The sequence below is a fragment of the Thermobia domestica genome, chromosome 5, assembly GCF_964235325.1.
Source record: "Thermobia domestica chromosome 5, izTheDome1.hap1.1, whole genome shotgun sequence".
Lineage (NCBI taxonomy): Eukaryota > Metazoa > Arthropoda > Insecta > Zygentoma > Lepismatidae > Thermobia > Thermobia domestica.
Genome location: NC_137458.1, coordinates 250,854,556 through 250,881,365, shown reverse-complemented (window position 1 = coordinate 250,881,365; position 26,810 = coordinate 250,854,556). Strand labels below are relative to the sequence as shown.

Sequence of the window (26,810 nt, the reverse complement as noted above, 5' to 3'; positions counted from 1 at the left end):
GATTCGATATTCGTAATATGAATGAGATGACCAAATTTGGTTTTATTCCATTCGCTTTTAGGAAAGTTACTGTATCCGCTATATACAAGAAATAGATTCAACTATTATAGAAAAAGATGAATATCGTAAGATTTCCTCAATAGGTAAGCCTATATTAAAAATCCCACACAAGCTTATTACAAACCAGAAATTATAAGGGGATCGCTGGCAAGAGGATGTGATAAAATGAGGGTGGTGAAAGGAATTAGGTTGAGAACCACTGGTATACACTGTATTGGACTGTGCTGTTGTCCATTGTACCTCTAGATAGATGTGAATAATAGTTTAATATCTACTATTATTGGATATTTTGATTGCTTCTTCATTTTACCAATTTCACTATGTTGTATAAAAATCAACGAAATTTTCCCGAAATACTTATTTTTGTCGAACAGGGAAGAGCGAATTGACTCACTCATTATTCTCTGCTTTCAACTCCCAAGGAGTAGGGATTGTAAGAAAGCCTCGTACGGAAGAAGAAATAAATAGAACATATCAAAATAGCATAATTCTTGACGAAAACTATCATGGAATATATTTCCTAAACCACGAGGTGGGGTAAGCGATATGAGTTCAATTCACTCTTCATTATCAACTGATTTTAATAAAATCCAAACAGTAAGAAAGAGTGACATAATTATATTATGTTTGGTAGTAATATGCTCGACCCATGAATATTCATTCGTTCGGAAATTTAAGATGAGTGCACGTTGGATTATTTTCAGCCTCTGACTGCCATTAAGGTGGGTCACCAGCCGGATGTAAGCACATATTTTTAGCTCATTCCCTTCACTACTGCGCAATGAAACGTTACATATTATAAATATATTACTATATGATAAAGTTATGTTTCAGCTACAACATAAGACACTGATTCATTTGGTTGTGTCTTCTGATATCGAAAAGGGTAACAAATAAAAGAAAGTATTTGATTCGTTTTACAATGAGCACACAAGATAGCACTTGCTGTTAGATCTTACTAGAAGTGTTCAATTTTATGAAATGTTTATTTGAATGTGTAAAGTACTTTAAAATAACGATCTTATTACTAAATAGGTACATTGTTTGACTGTTTTTCGTGTTATGCTTCACATTTTATTTAAATATTTATTTACATTTAAGGAAATAGATTTTGAGAAGAAATGTGTGCAGAACTCCATAACACGTTGTTGCCAAACTTGTACGTTTAATTTCTGGATTCTAGCATTGCAGTTCAAGAACCGGAACTTAGCTGTGAATTGCGGCAAGGGTCGAAAACTAATTTCTCCAGTAAGTATCCAAGCAGAATTCCACGATTACTTCCTTTATTATCTCGCACCAGTAAACACTAGACACTACCTGGTAACGCCGTACTACTTAAGCAGTGTTTAGTATAGTACCGACAACACCTAGTGGTCCACCATAATTTATCGGAAAACCACATCGGAAACTTCCGGCTTTCTAAATATTCTTCCTCTTTAGGCAAAATCGTATAATTTTACTTAGAGGCATACGAGTTGTGATTTAAAAAAACAACGTGGTGAATAATCTTATTAGAAACAAAGTAGTAAGTTTACATGGAGTTTGATTTCCTTTAATGTACTGTCCTTGGCTAGCAATGCAGATATCCCAACGTTGAATCCATGATTGGAAGTATTTCTGGAAGGCTTCTTTTGGAAGGGCGTTCAGCTGCTGTCAGGGCCCTCTGAATGGTGTCAAAACGTTTTCTTTTAAGCATGGTTTTAATTTTTGGGGAAAAGCCAAAAGTCGCATTGCGCTATATCTGGAGAGCACAACACATGTGGACATATAGGATTTTTTTTCGGCCAAAATCTCATGGATCAAAAGCAAGTTTTGGCACGGTGTGTTTTCGTGATGAAGAAGGAAGTCATTTGCCCATTTAATCGGAGGTTAAAATGCTGTTCACAGACCCATACCAGGTGTTTAGTTTTTCGAAAAGGTACGTTTGAACACACCATTTGTGTCACTTTTTCCATGTTTTCATCTGTTTTTCACGTCGAAAGATCGTTGCTCGTTTTTAACAACTCCTTGTTGCTTTTGAATCGCTCATAACAATCGTAAACAGTCCTCAGTGCCACCGCTTTATCGCCATACACTGATTTTGACATTTTGTGAGTTTCTTTCGCACTTGTTTGCAGCTTAGAACGAAACTTAATGTTGGCGCGCAACAGATACTCTTAACACATGCTCACTCTTCTGCCTCTGGAATCCAACTGACATGTTACAACTCGTTCAAACTATTTACACCTGGTTTGAATTCCAATTAAATTGGACTTCCGTAGATGAATGTTTAGTTTTAATATTCCTAACAACAGAGAAATAACGTCGAAAGTTTGAAAACATTTCCAATGAAAATGTTCGGTTTATGATTTTGTCCGCTTATAATTGATTTATATATTTTTAATATATGTATTGAAAGTCTAATAGTTGAGTCAACAACAGAAGTGCATTTCATATTTTTGATGAAAAAGTCTCGCATTCAGTATCGTTATCTCCCCTATTTTACTTGGGGCCGCGGTGGCTCAGTGGTAGAGCGTTCACCTCTGGTGCTTGGGGTCCCGGGTTCGATCCCAGCCCCCACCAAGTGAACTTTGTGGTGGACAAACACCGTGTGCGTGGGTTTTCTCGGGGTTCTCCCGTTTCCTCCCACTTTCTTCATTCCACCATTTCATTCATTACTCATCATCACCGTCTCCTTTAGCCTAACCGGCATAATCGTGGGACGTAAAACTCAAAGATTTCATTTCATTTTCCCTATTTTACGTGTAATTTGCACAAAAATAAGCCATGTAATGCACACATTCTGTATTTTTTTCTCAAGTACTATTATAGCTATCAATACAAAACTTTCAGGATATATTTGCAACAGAAAAAGATGTGGCCTTTTTGTTGTACGAGTCGCAATGTCATCGAAACTGGGGACCAGGAACCTCAAAATACCTTCTGTCCCCTTATGAGGCTCACTAGTTACCATGAACATTGTTTATAATACAACGAGAAAGACTTCCTTTTTCTTTTTTTTTAAAAAAAGTAAATAAATCTCGTAACAGTTTATTTTAAATATATTGATAACTTTACATCATCTCCGATCAGCGACGCAACTACGTTAGTTATCGCCCGGGTCAAAAACTCGTCTTAACACCCCCTGATCAATGAAACCAAAACACTCCCTCAAATGTTTGCCCAGCTTGGCGCCCTCCCAATCCGGCGCCCGGGACAGATATAAAAAGGTGCTACTTTTACTAAATGTTTTTAAGTTTTCGTTAAAAGTTTATGCAAGTCCACATTAATGTGCGTCACCTTTACACTTCAATATTTCACCTAAGAAAGTATTTTAAACTGTTGATCAAGACGATCAAAAATTTCTTAAATATTTACTGTTGAAGCAAATTGGATAGGATTCTAAATTTGACAATTTCTAAAATATAGGGCAAAATTATTCTCTTAAAATGATTGAAGAGTGCCATCTACTTGTATTATTCTTATCCACACATTCTTGGGAGATCTTGAAGATATATGTAATCAAATAATTCTAATAAACATATTTGTCTTAGCGCCATATTATTATTTCACATTCCCCGGAAGAAGAGGAATTTTTAGGACAGATTTATAAATGTGTATTACTTGCATTTAATTTCTTCATTGGAAGTTGGATGTCACCTCGATGTATTTTCTATAATTGTACAACAATTTCTTGACATTCTAAAAAATGACACTAAAAAAAGTAAAAATAAGTTATATCATTTTGTGTCTACGTACAAATTAAGAATACGTGGTCTAATTTACGTAATGACGAGACACACATTTCGAGGAAATATTATCGTCATGTAGTGCGTTCTTAAAAGTATTATGGGTCTCTGGGCAAACCAGTGTGCTGGAGTCGCTACTACTACATTTCAAACGTAACGCATGTAGTTCTGTTCATGAGGCATACGTGCAAATGACCGTCGAGTTTATGCGTTGAGACAACCCTGTTTATGATATCTTCATGCTTTCCACACTTCTTTCGTTGGCGTTAGCTTTCGTGTCCCACTTGGAACAATAAAGGTTCAAAGACACTACTAGAAATAATTGTTCAAAGTTTAAATTATTTTAGTAATTAATCCCTAATACATTCTAAACTTTTATTTTCTTGTGTCCGCACGAAGCTGGCGCTTCAGCGACGGTGGGTGTGCGTGTAAAGGAAGAAAAGTGTGAAACGAACAAATGGTAGTCATTACAATCTAGTTTCTGCATTGCAATTGCATAGTAATTAACAATGGTGGCTCCAAGGAGAGGATGAGAGTCCCCTCGAAAAGCTACTTTTCTTTTTTTTCTTATAAGTTCAATTCGTCATGCGATATATTGAATCACGTGTTCCTCACTGAACTCATACTACTTCAGTGGAGTTTCACAAATAATTTATATGTTCTCTGCCTACACAAAAATGTGCATTCAAAGGCCAGATGGATCAGTGGTAGAGTCCTTTCCTTAGGTGCGTGGAGTTCCTGGTTCAAACCCCGGCCAAGTAAGTTTGTAGTGGACAACATCGTGTCCGTGGGATTTCTCGTTGTACTCCCGTTTCCTTCCACTTTCTCATTCCACCAATTCTTTCATTATCATTCACTTACCTTAATCTTCGTCTCCCTTAGCCTAAAGGGCAGAATCGTGGGATGGTAAACTGAAATATTTTCACAAAGACGTGAATTCCTTAAACATTATTAGTGTTTTGACCACGAGACCAGAACTACATTTTCAAGTTCGAGGTAACACGGGAAACATGACAATTCTCATCTCATTTTCTAGATGATACGAGAAATTTCACCACTTTCATGAGCCACAGTAGTTAGTATGAGTTCGCCTCTCAAGAAACTGGGGGCTTAGGCCCCCGACCCCGGGCTGGATCCGACACTGCTCCTGAGACATACTAAAAATTACTCTTTGATCGTGAATTAACAAATGTTGCCTTATTTAAAAAAAATAACCACGTACTCTTATTGTGCACTGTTTATTATTATTATTATTATTGTTATTATTATTATTATTATTATTATTACTATTATTATTATTATTATTATTATTATTATTATTATTATTATTATTATTATTATTATTATTATTATTATTATTATTATTATTATTATACGAAACACTAAAACAAATACAATACCTCCTGACTATGAATAAAACAGAGTTAATTTAAATAAAACACTAAATTCACATTTACAATACACTTTTTCTACTTACTGAAAGTTGTATGAACCATCGAGATTAAGATCATAATTTTGGCTGATAATAGGAACAAATGGACCAGGTGGTGCTGGAGGAACTGGAGGGAAACCTCTTGGTGGTACTGGCGGGAATTGTGGTTTTCCTGACGCAACGGCTATGATCACAGCCAATAATACCTGAAAAGAAGAGATAGTAAAACCACATAAAGTATAGTATTCATTTGATTCTATAATGCATACATAAAAGATGGAGAAAGTACACTAAGTTTTTCAAGTGTCTTATGTACCAAGTTTGTACAAAAAAAAAGTTAATAAACACTTTATTAAGTCATATACGTGGACTGTTTACGAAGTTGGATCGAATTAGGGTATCTATGTATAATGCAGCTTACTGTCAACAAATGTCGTTACTTACATAACTGTAAAACGAACATGCGTATAAGGAATTATCCTGAAAATTAAAGTTTCACTTTATACAGGGTGTTTCGAAACAACACCGACAACGTTTGGGAGGTGATTCCTGACACCAAGATAAGACGAAAAGTATATACCAACTTGGATGCACAAATGCTTCCTTTCGGAGTTATAGGCTACCAAAAACAAGGAAAATGAACTTTAAAGGTCCATAGCTCCAACAATATAAGACCTACCGTAATCGTATCAAGACTTCACTTAGGAACTAATATATGCTCTTTCCAAAAATCCAAGTTTTAGAATCTTGTGATACTTCTGCAACAATTTTTATAGAGTTAGTTTGAGAGTATTTCAAATTATATGCCCGTAGTCAAACTCCCTCTATAAAATTTGTTGCGTGAGTACCTTAGTATTCTAAAACATGTATTTTTGGATAGCGCACATATTACTTCCTAAGTGAAGTCTTAACCTTTGACTCGACTACGGTAGATCCCATAGTTTTGGAACTATGGACCTCTTAAGTTCATTTTTTTTCATGTTTTCTCGAAACTATAACTCCGAAAAGAAGCATTTGTGCACCCAGGTTGATCTATACATTTTGTCTTATCTTGTCAGAAATCACATCCCAAATGTTGTCGGTGTTATTTTGAAACACCCTGTATAATATTCTCATCGTTCTGGGAGAAGTCAGTAACTCCCTAAATCTGAGTATTTTATGTTAATACAGCGCAAGGAAGGTTGAATTATATATGTGTAGAAGCATGACTGACTGTAGCGGGATATAAGAATAGCAGTTTACTGCCTTTGGTTTTCGAACTGTTCAGCTCTTGATAGTACAGCACATATCAAGGCATACTAATTTAGTTAATTTATTTATATTATAATAAATATTATGATATTATAGTTAATAAGGGTATATATAAATAATTGTTCTATATGATGTGATATATTATATGTATGTGTACATCAAAGCGTCTTAGCCTTTTACTCCACCCCCTGGATTCGGTCTTTTGCCACCCAATTGGATAAAATCCTGCGGGAGACCCTGTGTAGAAGTAAGAACATAAAAACGTACATTGATATTAATTGAAAGTAGCAAACCCGCACGTCCTGCGCAAGCGCAGAACACTATTGTTGTCTGTGTTGTCTGAATGATTGAATATGCTAGCAAAGTAGTTTTAATAACACGTTAATAATATCTTTAATTAAGAATTTCTCGATAATTACTTGAATTTAAGACGTCCTCGAATCTAAGACGCCCCCCTCCCGCCCGATTTGGCTGGGTTAAATTAAGGAAAAATAGTAATGTGTTCCGTTTTTACTAGTCCATTTTGAAAAGACAAACGAACTTTTGGTTAGACTAGTGACAGAGAATGGAACCTGGCTTCATATTTATGATCCCGAAACCAAGAAACAGTCAAAGGAATCGCGCCATAGTGGTTTTCCCCGTCCCAAAAATGTTCCGTACACAGAAACCGACATAAAAAGTCCAGGCGATTGTTTTTCTGGGACAAATATGGTATTATAATGGGGGACTACCTACCAAATGATGCCTCTATCATCGGAGAGTATTATGCTAATCTTCTATAAAAGCTGAAAACGCCAATTAAGAGGAATCACCGTGGAAAACTCACAAAAGGGATCATGGTGTTGCACGATAATGCACCCGTACAGAAATCCAACATTGTTGCTGTCAAATTGGACACCTTGGGATTCCAAGTGGTCCCCCATCTATCTTACTCTCCAGACTGGCCCTCTTCTGATTACTTTGTACACTGCTCCACAAAACTTAAGCAACCCGAGAGAACGTGGTATAAGTGACGTGTGGGACCCATTCAACACTGGTTAGTGGCATGCACATACACAGAGACACACAGACAAGACGAGCACCCACTCTATCGCATAAGCTGCGCCGTTGCAAGCGCGGTGAACAACTTATGCCATGAGGCGTACACCACACCCCAGTAGTATCCTGATAAAGATGAAAATTCAACTATAGTACGGGTTAGGCTTAACTTGCACAATGAACAATTACTAAATTATATATCTGTAATTACAATTCAATCTCTGATCATATTACACGTCTATTATTACCAATAATACTTCTACAATCACTAAACTCTCACTTAAATTGAGGATCACTTATTTCGTCATCTTATCATAAATTGCTCAGCTCCTAACACCTTAACTTATTAGACATTACAGTTTGAATTATCCATAAACAACATGCTAACATAGTTCTTCTTCTTTTAAACATTACATACTTGGCGTTAAAACCTAAGTTCCTCGTTGCCAACCATTTCATTTCCCTACAGTATCCGAGGCTCCAAGCATTGAGTTAGTGGTTCTTGTGTGGGTTACACACCTTGCAATGGCTGGTAGACGATATTTGAGTGACTTTCACCGCAGGCTAATAATTGGACGGTTGGAATTGGGCCGATCGCAAATGGAAGTGGCGCAGGAATTCAACGTGAACAAAAGTTTTGTGTCGAGGCTGTGGAGTCGCTTCCAAAATGGAGGTGAAGTCAGTAGACGTCATGGAGGAGGCCGTCCGAAGAAGACGTCGGCAGTCGAGGACCGATTTCTCACAATTTCTGCCAAACGTAACCGTCAAGCTTCATGCTCTCAACTGGCCAATGAGTTGTTTCAGGCTACAGGACAACGCGTGAGTCGTGAAACTGTTCGTCGGCGGCTCAATAGAGCGGGACTGTATGCAAGAAGGCCTGTGCTGTATGTGCCATTGAAACTGGAGCACAAACGTGCGCGTTACACATGGTGTCAGGAATATGTTGCATGAAAGGAACACCGGTGGGCGCGTATCATGTTCTCCGATGAGTCGAGATTCAGCCCGTCGTCAGATTCTGGTCGGACTTTAGTGTGGAGAGAGCCAGGAACACGCTATCATCCGAACTTCATTGCTAAACGGCCGTCCTATGGTGGTAGTTCCGTTATGGTGTGGGGTGGAATTATGCTGGATGGGAAAACGGACCTCCATATTGTGCAACATGGCACTTTGACAGCACAACGTTACCGGGATGAAATTCTCAATACACTTGTGCGCAATTTCCACGGAGCATTTGGTCCAAACTTCCTGTTCATGGATGACAATGCCCGCCCACACCGTGCACAACTTGTGTCCGAGTATCTGGAGAGCGAAGACATTACGCATATTGCATGGCCTGCATATTCGCCTGACTTGAATCCCATCGAGCATGTGTGGGATGCTCTTGGGGGGCGAATAGCGCAGCGCAGTCCTCCCTGACCTGCAAACAGCTTTCCTCGAGGAGTGGTGCCGTCAACCGCAAGACTTGATCAACACTCTGATTTGTAGCATGGAGACCAGATGTCGTGCCTGTATAGCTGTTCGTGGTGGTCACACGCCATATTGACTGCCCTTGCACAATCCAGCTTCACCTGTTGAGGTATCGTTGTGCTGAACATTTTGGTCACTCTGTACATCCTAACTGTGTTGTTCGTCTTCACTTGCGTTGCATTGTTCATCTGGACTGTCTGTTTGTTCATTATACTTGGTGCAGTGATCGTGTCGTTTTATTTTCTGCCACTTACTTCGAGTTGCTTAAGTTTTGTGGAGCAGTGTATTTCCCAACCTGAAAAAAGCACCTGAAGGGTCATTTGAGGACATTTCTGACGTCACACAGGCTGCTGAGTGCTGGTTTGAGGGACAATCAAAAGATTTTTTCACAGCTTCAACAACGCTGCCAAAAGTGTATTAATCTCAATGAGTAGTACGTGGAAAAAATGTAAAACCTCGGATCTCTGACAATTGTTTTTCTTGGCAAAGCCAGAAACTTTTCAGCACCTCCACGTACATGGTAAATTATTTTCAAAGAATCAAGTAAGTAATGTGAGGTCTCCGGGACTTGACAACTATTAGACTACGTACAGTATTATCCAATAATCGAATTGTGACCACTTTCTAATGCGCTGCTGGCCAGTGGCTATTTTCCATATTCGTGTCCTTACCAATTCCCTGAATGCTCATAAGTCATATATTTCATGACTCTTACTTCCCTTTCATATGTTTAGTCCAATTAGGAATGAGCTTCGAATTATTGATAATGTGTCTATAAAATGTGTAATTCTAAAAAATTGTCTCAGTACCAACCCCTTTAGGCCTACCTTGTAGGATGACCTCAGTAACCATTTTTTTTTTTAAAAAAAAGAAATAGTTAATTCTCGATTCATATATACCAGTACAGTAAAACCTACCTTTACGAACACTTCTCAATTATACGGACACGGGCAGTCTTGTTTTTCCTTCAGCCCTGCCCAAGAGGATATTCTCGCCAAGGGCGCCGATTCCTTTGAGAATTTGCGGGGGGAGGCATTCAGATGCAGAAAGCATATATGAGGATTTTAAAACAAATTGCATTCAAATTATGCCAAATAATGTAAATTTACAAATACAATGAGGGGGCCCACATGAGCTTTGGGGTGACCGGGCTCCCTCACCCCCCCCCCCAGGATCGGCGGCCGTGATTCTCGCTATGTCCTATGCTTCATGGAAGAACTGCAACATTGTACACACTCTACTTCATATTTTATGTTAATTTATATCCGGAATTCGAATTATGAAATGAATACTTGAGAAAGAGCGAAACAACATTGCCCGTAGTCATCAGTAGTTTTTAGTATTCAAGTTCTCACAGTGCAAGTATTGTTTTAAAAAATACTATATTTTAGTATGTTTTAGAAAAGACAAATTAGTTTATTTATTGTACATTTAGTTTATTTGTGGTATGTATATTTAGTTTTTTTTTTTTTTTTTTTTTTAACAACGCGCGTAATGTATTTAGTATGTCTTTACACTACAGTATCAAAATGCACATTTTGGAACCTTGCACTTGCGTTGACACCGTCTCAGTGATGAATATATTTGACTCATTCATTGCTCTTTGCAATAAAATTAGAAATGAAAGTTTCACCCTGAAATTTGTATAGGTCTACTTTCAAACTTCCTTATAAATTGCCTAAACTGTGTAAGAGTTCTGATTATATTAGGGGGGTCTAATCCCTAACAAACAACAGGCACTTCAACTATTACAAACAAAACAGAATTTTGAAAAAAAAAAAACGTTCCTGTACGCATATTGTCAAATTAAGAATAACATATGTTTGCTGAAAAACTTAACATTAATGTATAAATTGTAAGTTGGTGCTCCCAACAAGTTGATATAAACAACTGTTGTTACGTTGGTCAATAAAAAGGAATTTCCTTCAATTCTTAAACTTAGAATATCATTGATTATGTGGATTCTATAAATTAATTTTAATGTGAAATTACCAGTTATAGAATGTACTGTAGGCACTTAAACAGTAGACTAAAGCATTTGAGGGGGAGTAATATAACCCCTAAAATTAGACTAAATTTGCAGAAAAGTTGGGATTTCGGGGGAGTCTGGACTCCCTTACCTATTACTTTCATACATCCCAGAACACAAGTATTATGTTATAAAAAATAATACCAAACTATGCGTTTCTCTTCTAGCATTGAACGGGGTGTACAGTGGTTCAGTAGTAGAGTGTTTACCTATGGTATGTAAGGTCGATATCCATAGTTAAGAGTAAAATATAGAGTGTTACTTTATTTCTCTCGGTAATTGCTGGATCTGAACCAAATTTGATGGGCAAGTAAGTAGCCCATCGTTTAAGGAGTAAAGGTCGCTATGTTTCACGGCCAAGCTCGGTCGAAGACATGCTCAGCTCGGCAACAAGGCTGTGTTCCACAACTTTGTACGTAGGGTTCACCGACTGTGTTACCCTTGTATACAAATTTTACACATGACACTCAAAGGTTTCCATGACATGTCTGTTCTAAATTCTCCTGACATCATTTGTCTCTTCTAAAGAGGTATCTACTTTAAAATGTTATTGGTGGTATTGTTCTTCAACGCCCTCCCCCTCTCTCCCTTATGGTATGGCCATAACTGAATATTTATTATACTTTTACCAATTTACTCTTGTACTGCACAGTTACAGATGCATTCATAGCTCTGCTATGCTCCATAAAAAGTATTCACATAACTTTATTTAATACAAATGTAAAGTACAAGTACAGATTTCGCTAGTGATTTGCTTTCTCGTTATACTTACGTTTAAGTAGGTGGAAGTGTGTATGAGATATGTGTGTGTATTCAGAAGGAAGTGTGTGTGAGATAGAGAAAATATAATTTATCGGATGTCATTTTCTTAACATAGTCAAGAAACGGTAGATAGAGAGGGCAAAGTCATTTGTATGTGCAACGATCAGTGAGTTTTTATCCTCACGTAGAGAGTGAAGCTAGAAGTTTAAAGTTGACGCATGTTATTTGTCCCTCTTGACATAATCACCGTGAAAAGTAACATTTTTCCAAACGGTCTTTCAAATGCCAAATTCCAAACTATGCGCGGAGTATAATTGACTGGAGTCTTTAACACCAAGTCTGTTCCCGCTTATAATACAAAGTAGAACTTATATTTGAATGTGATGACTTCAATAAACTGTTAAGACTCAAACTGGGTATCACGACTCATTGAATTTTGGTAGGTGAGACCCCCTGTTATATAGTATCCTTTCGTGACCAAGCGCATGACGTACGTGAGGTCTCAGGTTCGATTTCCAGTGAGAGCATTTATCTTAGATACAAAACCCGGGTTAATAATTTCGGATCCCACGTTAAACAGTAGGTTTCCTCTCACATAGCCTCGGTGCTCAAAAGGGGTTTTAATCTCAGGTTTACTGAAGTTGGTTAACTAAAAGCAGTTGGTTTACTAAAGGCAATTGGTTTACTAAAGCAATCTTTTACAAAGTGCATGCCCGCGCGACGAAACTACTGGTGTGCTTGGGTGGGATATTGAAACTATTTATGATGCAGACTTATTCCTCCTTTTTTAAAAATAATGTTCTCTGTTATTAAATTTCATTTGTTTAGAATGCTGTAGCGTTTCTTCATTATTTAAAAAAAAAGTGCGAATTAATTTAGCACTAGCTTTCAAAAATGAAAGAAATGGTCAGATATTAAAAGGAATCACACAAAATACACATTATCCATATATGAGATATGAGATATTGATAGTCATGTTTGTTACCGTTACTCCTGAAGATGTTAATGGATTCACTCTAATATCGAACTCTACTGAGATAAAGAACAAAATTCAAAAATTCGCTTCAACAATATAACCTTAGATGTTAGTCTCATTGCTCGATACTAATAAAAATTGCAGGCCAGCCGTAGGATTTTAAATTTAAACAAGCAGGGCCTTATGCAAAGTCGTTCTGACGCGTGATTAGTCCTTACTAACTAGTTCGACTAACATGTGTTTTAGTCAGGCCTTTCGTATAATAGTAATCATACGTCAAAACGACTCTGCATATACGGTTATGTATGTAAGTATGTACGGTTAACGTAAAATTGTAGTTCATTTTGATATCCTCACACAGACCCACCTCGACCAGTGACACGAATACACTAGTTTTCGCCCAGGGCAAGAACTCGTCTTAGCGGCCCCATGACCAAACAAACCAAAACGCTCCACCAAATATTTGCTCAATTTTGCGCCCTCCCAATCCGGCGCCCGTTCACAAGCTCCGTTTTTCCCCTAGACGTCACTGACCTCGAGTACATAAAATATATTTTTCTTTATTAGGAGTAACAAAAGTATGGAATGTTAACTAAACAGTTTAGTTTCGAAGTATTTATATTAAATTTGACCAATTATTTAATCGTAGACATTTGTTTTTAACACTGCTTTGACCAATTTATTTACTTTAAGTAATATTTTCTTTTCTTTTTGCTTACTGGGATCTTCTGTTTCGTTTGCTTATTATCAATAACCTTAAAATATTTCCGTTCTGTATTTCACGCAATATCAATTGGACATTGATTGATGTAGGTGAGCAATAGACGGAACCATACCTCACTAATCACGGTTAATTGCTACAATCAGGATATGATAACAGTAAAGGAAAGAAAGTTAAATTCAGAAGGCAAACTGTAGATGACAGGCAGAATTGTTTAAACCAGGTATTCTCTAATTATGATTCAGAATACATTCTCAATATATTTCAATACGAATATAATGACTTCTAAAAATAATTTTTATTATTCTGTTGTAACGGGTACTTTTACTTTACCATTATTTCAAAACCTCTGTTTTTTGACTTAATGGTACTGTGTTTTCAGTTTCATACTGGTTTCATACTGTTTCATACTGGTCTAAAACATGCTACTATGACGTAGGTATAATCTCTAAATAATCATTTAGTATTTACTGACATTCGTGTTGTAATTAGAATTATTCATTGATTTTGTTTAACTGCTGCATATTAGGAATACAAAATGGAACACAGTCGGTGAACCCAACTCAGAAGCTCCGAGCGTGCATAGCTATGAAACACAGGCTTTGTTATGAAGCCGACCCTGTGCCTGGCCGAGCTCGGTCACCAAGTATATTATTCTTTATTCCCAAGAGGATGGGCCTTTTGCCCATAAAAATTGTTTTAAATCCGGCCTGTAGTTACCGAGAAATAAAGTGCTACACATAATATATACACTTAGAGTGAAACTATAAGCTTGCATATTCATATGTCAGGAGCAACTAAATGTAGTTTTGTATTTAGTACAGTGTAGCCACTAAATATAAATATTCGTACTGACTCATTCTTTGCACAACAATTCGATTTCATTGCGAAACTAACTTCTTGTATGAATCTCTAAACTCGCATTATTTAAAATCTTTCAATACCTGATCAGGTTTAATGGCTTGAATACTCTCTTTGGTACACGACGTCCCTGGTTCAATTCCCAGTGAAGTGGAGGGACGCCATACATATTTTTTGGAAGTGTGGGAATGACTTGCCCTAGCGTTCCCCTCACTTTTACCCTTGCATTACCGATTACATGGACCCACCGAATGACAATGGTATGATCAAGGCCGGAACTTGCAGGGGTAGGGGCAACTGCCCCAAATTAAGATCCCCACCGTTCGACGGAGGGCAACTTCAGAACAAAGCTTCCTTACCCCATATGATATGATACGATCATGTAAAGGGTGTTTCATAAAGAATGTGACTTTTGAAATGCGTTCTGATTTCTGTTCTAGTAAGTTGGCAGCACTGAACGTTACACGATTTTCATCTCTTGTCTTTGACGTTAGCAGTGGCGTATTTACGATTTTGTTTCGGAGAGGCTTTGCTAACTTTGGGGGGGGGGTTGCCTGGAAATGTGAAAATTCTGCAAGATATTTCATTTACTTTACTATAGTAAGTAAGATTTGGGGGGGGGCGGATTTAAGCCCGGTAGCCCCCTTAAATACGCCACTGGTCGTTAGTATTAATGGAGCGTCGAATAGCGCATAATCATCATCTGTTTTCTGTACTGCTAGGAATGAAGCTCTTCATGATGGAGCAGCGTGTTGTCATAATGCAAACTTGGGCAAGTCTTTATTTTAGGCAAGGCAGTGACAATAACCGATTCATCTGAACCGGTTCCCGCAGTTACAGTTACAGTTCCCAAGAACGAAAGACAGAAAACAACGTGCCCTGCAGGACTCTAACCCGCCTTCACTCGCTAACGCTCGCTCGGCAATACTATGTGTATCAGGAACGGCAAAGACTTTAGCGACATCTCTGTGACAAAGACATCTCTGTGAATAAGGGACAACAAAGAATCAGTGACAACCTGTGAATAATATTAACAGTGACAGCATATCATTGCCTTGCCCAAAGTAAAGAGTTACCCAAACGTATTACAAATATGCTGAATTTTGTCCAGAAACTGTTGAAATATTGACGATGACGATCCATGGCTACTAACCACAATGACAACTGATGAAAATAGTGTAATGCTGAGTGCTGCCATCTTACTAGAACAAAAATGGCGGGTTTGTCAAAAAATGTGTTCTTTATGGAACACAAAGTATGTTTGTATGTTTAAATGGTGCATGGAAAACGCTTTTCATTACATCCCTTTCCCCAGAAAACTCTTAAATAAAGCAAAAATGTGATTCAGTAAAATGTTACGACTAGTAGAAATAATATATATTTCTTCGGACTTCAAGTTATGTCAAATATTTCACAGTCATTTTAACTTTTAAAGCATGGAATGGGCCCATGTACCATTTCGAAAGGAACTGAAAATAATTTAAAATTCTGCTGCTGTCACATCATCTGAACAAAATTATATTTTCCTAAAATGAAGCATAACAACCGAGTGAAGTAGCTTAAGTGGTAGAGCGTTGGCTTCGCATTCGGGAGGTCGTGGGTTCGATCCCCGCTGCTAACCATCCTGACTGGGATTTTCGAGGGTTTCCGTCAGTCCTACCAGGCAAATGCTGGGGTGGTACCTATTAAACAGGTCCTGGCCGATACCTTCCCAAATACTTTCCATTGTTGTTGTTGTTGTTGTTGTTGTTGTTGTTGTTGTTGTTGTTGTTAGATATCCAGTATAAAATGGTCTCTGAGTTGTATCTGGTGATTTGTTATATAAATTAAATTAAAATTAAATAAAGTAAATGTAATCTTGGTTCTACTTCAATAAAACATGGGAATGATGGCTCAGTGTTAGAGCGCTTAGCTCTGGTGCATGGGGTCCCTGGTTCAATCCTCGGCCAAGTAAGTTTGTGGTGGACAACATCGTGTCTGTAAGTTTTCTCGGGGTACTCCCTTTTCTTCCCACTTTCTCATTCCACGAATTTTCCCATCGTAATTCACTTACTTTATTCACTGTCTCTCTTAGCTTAAAGGGAATAAACGTGGGACGTTAAACTGAAAGATTTCAATTTCTACTTCCGCAAAACGTCAACGGAGGCCTGTAGAACTAATAACAGTGTCGGTTAAGGTTTACAATTCTATAAAATGAAAGGAAATGACATTCTTGAGTTTTACGTCTCCCGGTTATGCCGGCTAGGCTAAAGGAGACGGTGATGATGGGGAATGAATGAAATAGTGGAATGAAGAAAGTGGGAGGAAACGGGAGAACCCCGAGAAAATCCACGCACACGGTGATTGTCCACCATAATGTTCACTTGGCGGGAGCAGGGTTTGAACCCGAGACCCCATACACCAGAGGTGAACGCTCTACTACTGAGCCACCGCGGCCCCTAGGTTTTAAATTCTAGCAAAATGTTATATTTTAATAGGAATGTTCAACTTCATGTTTGTCTAGGGATCCAGCAGCAGAAGTTCCAAGTTAAGGTGCTGTGTATGATGTTTGATTCACTCATCTGCAATGATACGAACACTTTTCCAGGATACTTGCACGGTGTTCCAAACCAGCTCCTCAGAACATGATGTTGGGTTGCTGGTTACAGGACTCATTTTGTAATGCTATGTCACCGCAACGAAATTTGACAAAGTAACGACGAATCGTTCATATATTTGCCGCCACTCCTAGCGAAAATACACTCATTATGTGTTTTGCGGGTTGGTTTGCAGAATGTCACAGTTTGAATTCGCAAAGAAAAATGACTCGTGATTGTGTGTTCTTCATGGTGTAATTTCATACAGATCTGTCTCCTGATATATCTACGTACCCAAGCCTGTTTGCCAGGGGCGCAAATTTGTCTTCAACATTGGGGGGGGGGGGAGGCGGATAAGCCCGTTCCCATATTTTTTTTTAAAGCGATGTTCAAAATATTTATGTTGTTGAAAAAGAATGTTGTGGAGTATCAAGGAAGAAGTTATCTTCAACAACGGGAGGCAGGTAGATTTGATGCATATTCTGGGGGGAAATCAATTTCATCTAACTTTTGTCTGTGGCAACCGGGCACAAATGACAGAATTCTCCCCAAAAAACACATTTCAAATGGGATTATTGGGGAGGGACAATCTCCCCTACTTCCAAGATTGGGGAGGACATATCCCTCTCATCTCCCCGGGATTTGCGCCAGTGCAGAAATGTACGGGTGAGTAGATCATGGGGTCCGGAGCTCCCAGAAATCCCGACTTCTCTGCAAATTTAATCCAACTTTAGGGGTGATTTTATAAATGTTAATATAATTTATTCCCATATTAAATTTTAACCTCCCCCCAAAAGCTTTAAACAATTCTGAAATAAATTCCTGTAAACATGCCTGTTATACAGTGCTGTAACGGAACTTTTGTTAATAATATTAAAATTAACAACATAATATTATAAAAAAACATGCATTTAATACAGCACTGCTTTAAGTTAACCTGGGTTTGGAGAACGATCTTTGAGTTCCACTTAGGTAGTTGTAAAATATTTAAAACCAATATATTACCTACCACCATTTAATTTGCTGAAGTTACGTTGATGTAAACTTCAAAAATTAACAGTAATTTAAAGTTGAAAATTAATTCTTAACCATGATATTAAAAAATCGTGATTGTAAATCCCTGTAATTGAATGATTGAATAAGAATTCATGATAATGTTAATGCGTGGAGCAGCCATATCGTAGTTTAGTCGAAGAAATTGTCAGTATCTTATCACTAGAAAGTAATTAAATTTAGTCACGCTGTATGGCGTAAGATATAAGATCAACAGTAAATTTCGTTTCATGCAATGGGGTGAAGTAGTGAAACATACAAAGGTAACATTTTCGTATATGCGTATACGAAACATCATATTTTCATTAAACAAAGAAACATATAGTTATGTAAAAGGAAATAATGATAAAATTTTTCACATTCTTGCAGAAGGAAACTTTCAAATGATTGTAGATTAACTTTCAGATGTAATTACCTGCATTAAGTAATAAATTGTTTTGGTCTGATGAGATTTCACCTTGATTAAGCTTTTTATTAGAGATGAATAAGATCACAATTGTCTGGTCTGAGGAATTGTAGACGGAATCTGGATAAATGGAACTATGATAACTCGGAAAAACTATTGATTAAGCTTTTTATGAGAGACCAATAAGATCATAATTATCTGGTCTCAGGAATTGTAGACGGAATCTGGATAAATGGAACTATGATAACTCGGAAAAACTATTGATTAAGCTTTTTATGAGAGACCAATAAGATCACAATTATCTGGTCTCAGGAATTGTAGACGGAATCTGGATAAATGGAACTATGATAACTCGGAAAAACTATTGATTAAGCTTTTTATGAGAGACCAATAAGATCACAATTATCTGGTCTCAGGAATTGTAGACGGAATCTGGATAAATGGAACTATGATAACTCGGAAAAACTATTGATTAAGCTTTTTATGAGAGACCAATAAGATCACAATTATCTGGTCTCAGGAATTGTAGACGGAATCTGGATAAATGGAACTATGATAACTCGGAAAAACTATTGATTAAGCTTTTTATGAGAGACCAATAAGATCACAATTATCTGGTCTCAGGAATTGTAGACGGAATCTGGATAAATGGAACTATGATAACTCGGAAAAACTATTGATTAAGCTTTTTATGAGAGACCAATAAGATCACAATTATCTGGTCTCAGGAATTGTAGACGGAATCTGGATAAATGGAACTATGATAACTCGGAAAAACTATTGATTAAGCTTTTTATGAGAGACCAATAAGATCACAATTATCTGGTCTCAGGAATTGTAGACGGAATCTGGATAAATGGAACTATGATAACTCGGAAAAACTATTGATTAAGCTTTTTATGAGAGACCAATAAGATCACAATTATCTGGTCTCAGGAATTGTAGACGGAATCTGGATGAATGGAACTGATAACTCAGAAAAACTATTGATTAAGCTTTTTATTAGAGAACAATAAGATACCAATTATCTGGTCTCAGGAATTGTAGACGGAATCTGGATAAATGGAACTATGATAATTCAGAAAAACTATTTTAAAGGACTATATGGTGTGAGATAAAGTGTTCTCTAAATTTAATTTCGCTTAATCAAAAGATATGCTTAGTTAATGCTGATAATAAGTTCACTTTTATTCTTAAAGATTCTAATATTGTTGGCACGACTGTTAAAAATTCTAGAAATGTTCAAGTTAAATGACTTTATTACTAAGTTATCTTAAGGTTTCATCTAGATAATGCCCAAGATACAAGATAAAACACTAATCTCGTGTCCAGAAACGAAACGAGATGAAGTCCTTCCATTAGAAAGAGACTTTCCAAGACAAGATAAACTTTTTCGACACGAGGCTGTTTCACCCTTGTCTTGTAGGCAAGGCTAGATTTTTCCATCATTGATCACGACGAAACGCCAGTACTTTTTTGCTTGTTTATATCCAATGTTCTGTACTATGTTTCTGCACAATATTCTGCACTGTTTTTCGTTGTTGAACATTTCTTTTCTGATCAAAAATTTTAATTTAATGATACCATCCAGGAGCGTCATTTCAGACTTCGCTTGAGGGGGGCAAGACTACCACCGACATAAGACTTTCACGTTTTGTACTAGTATATTAATAGACAATCGATGAAAGTATATGTATTTCTCAAACTCTTGGGGGACTCTTGCCCCCTCCTGAACCCTAAATGACGGCCCTGATACCATCATTTAGAACTAGTCTTTAATATAGCACTAGCCAAAAATCTCAGAACAATATTTTGTAGTTGCGAAGATAGAAACTTCAAAAATTCACTGCTTACGTCACGCGACAACAGAAAACAACTTTGATGTAACATGACATATCGGGTCCCCTCTCAGCGTATTGGAAGTTTCTAGGGAATAATTTTATACTGTATCGCAACTTCTTACTATAAACCAGAAATAAAATTAGTTGAATAGTGAAAGAAAAGAGACAAAATAAGTAAAATATTTACTGTATATAAAAAATACCTTGTTAATCAGGAAAGTATGCAGGAATTTATTTCGCGAGTGGAAGGGGCCCAAATATGTTTTGAGAGAATTTAAACTCAATGTGAGGATCAATTGAATTAAAATGTATAAAATCACCCCTAAAATTAGACTAAATTTACAGAAAAGTTGGGTTTTCGAGGGGTCCAAACTCCCAGGACCTCTCTGCGTACGTCCCTGGTATTAACAAAATTTAATCTCCTAGTTCAAAATACACTGAAAGTCATCTGTAATATATTATTAGATCATACACGTTAGAGGTCTAACTACTACATCAATTCAAATAAAAATAAATCACGCGCATATTGAGAATATCGAAGCTACCTTGTTACAAATATAAATATAGCTTTTCTTTATTTCCAAAAATTGGCTCACAGTGCTGTGAAAGTTCGTGTTCAATTGCTGCCTATACATTTCTATACACATTGAAAATTTGTCGGCATACTTATTATGAATGTTCCGAAATATACAATCGAGATATCGAGAGCATATCGAGATCATGGTGACTATCCTCGTTCTTGCATTGCGTTTGCTCGGGCTTCTGGCTTGGTATTGACTTACAAGTATTTAGCGCTTATGGTAAACGTATGCGCTCGGCTAGCGAGTTTGGCTATCTATGTAAAGTACCAGGTCGGCAGCCAGCCCAAAAATGTAGGGGGGGCCCGGCTGAAGTTAGAGGGGGCCCGATCCAACCATACTATAGTTTATCATCGTATTACAGTTCATTTGCAAGCTTACCGTAAAAATTTTAGGGGGCTAGCGAAAATTTAGGTGGTCCGGCCCCCTAGACCCCCCTGGATACGGGCCTGTAAAGTACATTACCATCTTAATTCGATCTTAACGTTAGGCCAAAATAGAATTATCATAATAGTCTTTTCCAGCCATATTCCAGATATGTCCAACTATGAATGCAAAAAATACATAGTAGGCTACAACTTTGTTTGCAAAGTGCTCGATACGAAGTGTTTTTAACATATCCTACTGGAACCAAGTTTCAAAACTTGCCCCCTTTTTGGATAACCACAGAGCACTTTTTTAAATCCTGTTTAACCTATTTTCTCCACAAAATCCACTTTAAAATATTAAATACTGTTTTAAATTTTGTAGTGTACAATAATATACTAGGATCTCCAGGACACTCATGTCTTTTGAATGACCACTGGACAAAGAAAATGAGGAAAATGTAGCAAGAGAAAGAGACAGAGAAAGAGAGATAATGGAAGAGTAAAGGAAATTAGAATTAGAACAGAGAATATTTACGTAACAAATCAAAGGAAAGAGAATTGGAAAACCGCAAAGAAAGATCGATTTCAAGATAGTAACCTTGAGTAGGTAGGAACTGCTGAAGTTAAGTGGGATAATGCTTGGAACATATGAACGAAGAGCATGAAGATGTTTTACTCAATCAATAAGAAAAAAAAAATCTAAGAATGTTGTAGTAATTCAGGTTAAGCTCTTGAACGAAGGGGTAATGAGAGTAGAATTTGGTCATCATATAGTAGGACTTCTGGGAAAAGAGAAGGATCTGTACTGATAGAGGCGTCCAGCGATGGAACGTGTTAAGAACTTTGTGACACGTAGCTCTGAAGACCCATAAGCAAGACTCGTGATTCAGCAAAGCTGGTTACCCGGATCGATTGCGATTCGATTTAGAAATTACAGATCCAAAATTTTGTAATTCAGAACGTTAATATGTAGGTATATAACTCTGAAAAAAAATCTTGGAGATAACAGGCATAGGTAAAATCCGGTTTATAACAGAATATTACCTATTAAGTCCGGTTTATATCAGAATAACAAATTAATAAAATATATCTAAAAGTGCAACGAGTAATTGTATATGTTAATCAAAAAGTGCGTAAAATTGTATTTTGTTGAGTATATTCAAAATATATAGTATGAAATTTTGTTAATAAATTATTTATTCATACTTTTACTAAAATGATTGAATTGTCGTTTGTTCTGTTGAAAGTGGTGATAGCTATTAGCAGATATTATCTAAATCATTTCTTTTTGATGCTAATTTTAATATGAAGATGGTATGTTGATTTCTTTCTTTCTGATATATGATCCCACACATACACAAAATTTATACTGCAAATAAATAAATATAATAAACCAATGTTTGAACGTGATTTGGACCCTATTTTAGAAATAGCCTTAGACCATTGTTTAACATGTTCAAGAATGTTCTGAAATGTTCAGTGAACAAAAATACTTTGAATGCCTCCTAGCACTGGTTAATGAATAAGAAATGCCATAAGAGTGTTCAGAATGTACCTGGGTTTATGATGAGGTCAATGGTTATACGGACAGAAACAACTGGTAATTGTGTAAATGGTAACATTTAAAGTGTCCCATCACTGTTTAAAACTCGTTTCTCTGCCAGCATACTCATTGTGCTCATCAGAAGTTCAGATGCAGTTTGAACACTCTTATGGCAGTTCCTATTTACCACTAGAAAGACACATTGTTGATAGTTTTGTTCACTGATAGAGCACTTCAGAACAGTTTTGAATGTGTTAAACGATGGACACAAGTAATTTCTAATAAAATGTCCGATTTACACTGATTTATTCGGAAAAACCTTTGGAATCCTCTGACCAAGCACTTTTATTTGATATACGACAAAAAATATCCAAGTGATGCTTTATTTTTACATTTTAAGGATCTTCCGCGCACTTAGGCCCTATTACTTTTTGTTTAAAAGTACTTGGATATCATGACAGATAACATTACGAAGTACTATTTATATGAAAGCTTTCAGTTTAACGTCCCATGATTATGCCTGTTAGACTAAAGGAAAATATGATTAAAGCAAGTGAATAATGATGGAAAAATTGGTGGGATGCATAATTTGCATGTCTTTAGCATCTAGCATCTTGCTTTTAGCATCCTGCCTAAATCTAGCATAATTTCAGCAAGTTTATCAAAACGCCGCAAAACCTGGAGATGAAAATGAAGTTGGTTTTAGGAAGAAAGAGAACTACAGAAATATATCCTCTCCCATTGATTTATACAGTCGGTAAAACATACAGCAGACTTATTGTACGATTGGAGACAGTAGTTTCTTGGCCTTAAGATGAAACATATTCCACACAAATGCAGGTGACTCAAAGGCCTCTCGCCATGTGTTTGACCCAGTCTATCCCAGATATGCTTTTTTTCGTAGATCCACCCAGGGTTTTCTAATTCTTTGATTGAGGGGTCATTTTCTTTCAAAATATGTAAACAAACACTTTGGATTCATTTATACGACGTATTCTTTTCCTTTATTCTTCTTAGAAGCCAAGCTAACAAAACGTAAAAAATAGAAAGACTTTCTTACACCCTGAGTTGTTATTTTTAATTTTAGAGATTTGTTTTATATAAAAACTCCTGAATTAGTAATTATGAGGATCTAGCATAATTTGACAGAATCTAGCATAATTTCGATCAGGTTTTGGAATAATTCCGAGCTGTGAGTCTGGCAACGCTGGTGGAATGAGAATATGGGAGGAAACAGGAGTACCTCGAGAAAACCCACGAACACCACAAACTTACTTGGCCATGGATTGAACCATGGATCTCACACACAAGAGGTAAGAACTCTAAAACTGAGCCATCGTGACCCTCAAAATACTTTGTAAATGAATTAGTAACTGCTTATAATCTTTTCTTAAAAGTTGTAAATTTGAGTGCGCAGTTAGTTACATCATAACCAACACTAATCTACTATAAGGAACTTCTACACTAAGGGAAGATCTCTAATGATTTTCAAAGGAATTCAGTTATGCGATAAGTATTTTAAGTAAAGCCCTCGATGTTTAGATAAAGGAGATTTTTAGTAGGATCAAGTGATCGTTATTTTACGGTAGGCGAGATTTTCATTTTTTTTTAAATATATAATTTGTTAAGAATTTGTAAATATATTTCAAATTATATTTAGCGATTAATAACAACAGTGTCTCTAATATTAAAGTACAACATGAAGAAACATTAGATTGAATAATTAATCCTCCCGTATTGCACATTGAATACACACTGTAACCAGTATCGATTTCTATCCGCGAAGAACTCTCACGACCGACAAATCAACACCATTTCACAGATATTTAGAAAGCTCGGATTTCAACGCAGTATGTGCAATAAAAGTTATATTATTAAGTTTGAAAAAAAAAACCGCTTATATCTAGTCCTTCATGGATCATGTAGTACTCGTGTTTGGAAGTTTCTAACAAGTCTAAGAGATTTCCAGTTTCAATTATAATGTAGGACACTTCTAAAATCGAACCCGTATTTTTCACTACACTATCATCGATTTCCTAGCCCTAATTACAACTGAAGATAATTCGCACTTACTTAACACCATTTCTCGTGTCTAATTAGCTATAACATGGAAATTTGTAAATGTATATAATTAGCTCTAATCACTAATCAACACGTATTTTCAAATTTAATTATAGCATAGAGCAATTTCAGCCTCAAGCTTACAATCGACACTATTCATTAAATCAACACTCAGAAGTAGATTTAATTATAATGTAGAGTATTCTTAGCTTCAAATTGATGAATTTGTACTAAATCGCCACTAACAAATAACGTCAATTATAATGTTGAAAACTCTATTGTGATTTGTGAAAAATTACTCTGCTTCCAATTTTGACGCCACTTACTTTCTGGAAAACTGTATTGCAATTGGCATATATATGAATTCAGTTCCACATCAGTTCCATTCAGGCATATATATGAATATATGTACCACAAAGAAACGAATTAAGTTATAATTAATATAAATCAAACCACTTTTTGTCTCCTGTAACAATGCAAATAATTTTAAAGATTTTAGTTTAGCACACATTTAGAAATGAAAAATGAAATCCTTTACTTTTACGTCCCATGACTGTCTCCTGTAGCCTAAAGAAGACGGTGATGATGAGAATGAATGAAATAGTGGAATGAACAAAGAATCAATAGAAAACCCATGGACACGGTGTTTGTCCAACATAAAGTCCATTTGGCGCCCACTGAGATGGAACTAGGGACACCACATTTCAGAGGTGAACGCTCTACTACTGAGCTACCAGGGCCCCTAGCACATATTAAGAGTGCTAATTACAACGAATAGAACTTAGCACCAAATTAGCATAGGTTCCTAATCTTCAACAACACAGAGAACTTGGTTATAATTAACATCAATCAACACCAGTACTTAACCCTACTTACAGCCCTGGTAATTTTAAAGATTTTAGTTTAGCTCAGATTCCTAGCTCCGATAACAACGTAGAGAACTCAGTTATAAATAACCCTAATCCAGCATCAATTCTTAACTTTACTCACAATGGAGAAAATTTTAAAGATATTAGCTTCGTTCCTTCCGGTATCCTAATCCCAACAACAACGTAGAGTACTCAGTTATAATTAACACTAATTCAGCACCAATTCTTAAGGCCATTAACAACGCAGATAATTTTAAAGTTCATATTTTAGTACTAATTACAACGTAGGAAAGTTGGTTATAATTAGCAACAAATTAGAACAGATTCCCTAATTAGCTCTAATACCAATGTAGAGATCTCAGTTATAATTAGCACTAATTCAGCACCGTTTCATAGTCTCACCACGCAGAGAACTCGTTAAGTCCAATGTTACAGACAACACACTAACTTTGTGCAAGATTCGCACGCAGCTATGAATACACAATATTTGACTTAATGGAAATTTTCGACTTAAAAGTCAAGCAATGAAAATAAATAAAATGGAATTACCAGCTTCAGCATGATGTGCAATATAGTCTTAGGTGATTCTGCAGACAAAATATATGCGTTGACCTTCTCTTTCCACAGAAAGATGGATAAAACACAATATTAGATCACTTTAACACCAACTAAGAAAACAGTTTTCTTTCTTTGTACGGGAAAACAAAAACTGCCTGTTGTGTTTTGATGAATGGATGGATAAATGTGTGATGTATCACCGATAGCTGTTCGAGTATTTATATATGTCCCATTCAACCAAATAACACTGCGAAAAGAAAGAGAGAGAAAAAATAATGAAAGACGGAATCTAGGGGGGCGTTCCCTCTCTTTTTTTCGCCTCTACCCATCTCCCGCCCCGGACGTCGCTCTCGTAAATGGATGCTGCACGTCATTTCAGATCACTTTTCATGCAACTTGGAAGGATGTTCTTGTTGTTGTTTTTGTTGGTATGTTGTTTTATTTAAGTGTATGTATTTGTGTGTGTTTCATACGCGTGGAGTAGGAGGGAACGAAACAAAAAGAAAAAAAAAAACAAGAAGGAAATCATAACGAGATAAGTAGTTACAGAGAAAAGAAAAAAGAAGCAAATCAAAAGGAATAAGAAAATTAATATCAAAAGGTGATAATGATGAATTATAAGTAATAATGGA

General features: G+C 36.5%; 1 protein-coding gene across 1 annotated transcript in view; it reads right to left on the bottom strand.

Annotated features, from left to right (window-relative positions):
• The window catches only part of LOC145684816 (endocuticle structural glycoprotein SgAbd-9-like), a 36,431-nt gene extending 9,934 nt beyond the window's left edge, over positions 1–26,497 (bottom strand). The window contains exons 1-2 of the mRNA XM_081757182.1: positions 26,170–26,497; positions 5,266–5,426 (exon numbers count right to left, since the gene is read on the bottom strand). Of these exons, the coding sequence (XP_081613308.1) occupies positions 5,266–5,426; positions 26,170–26,181 (173 nt within the window). The 5' untranslated portion in view covers positions 26,182–26,497. The remainder of the gene's footprint in view (positions 1–5,265; positions 5,427–26,169) is intronic.
• Between the last annotated feature and the right edge of the window lie 313 nt (positions 26,498–26,810).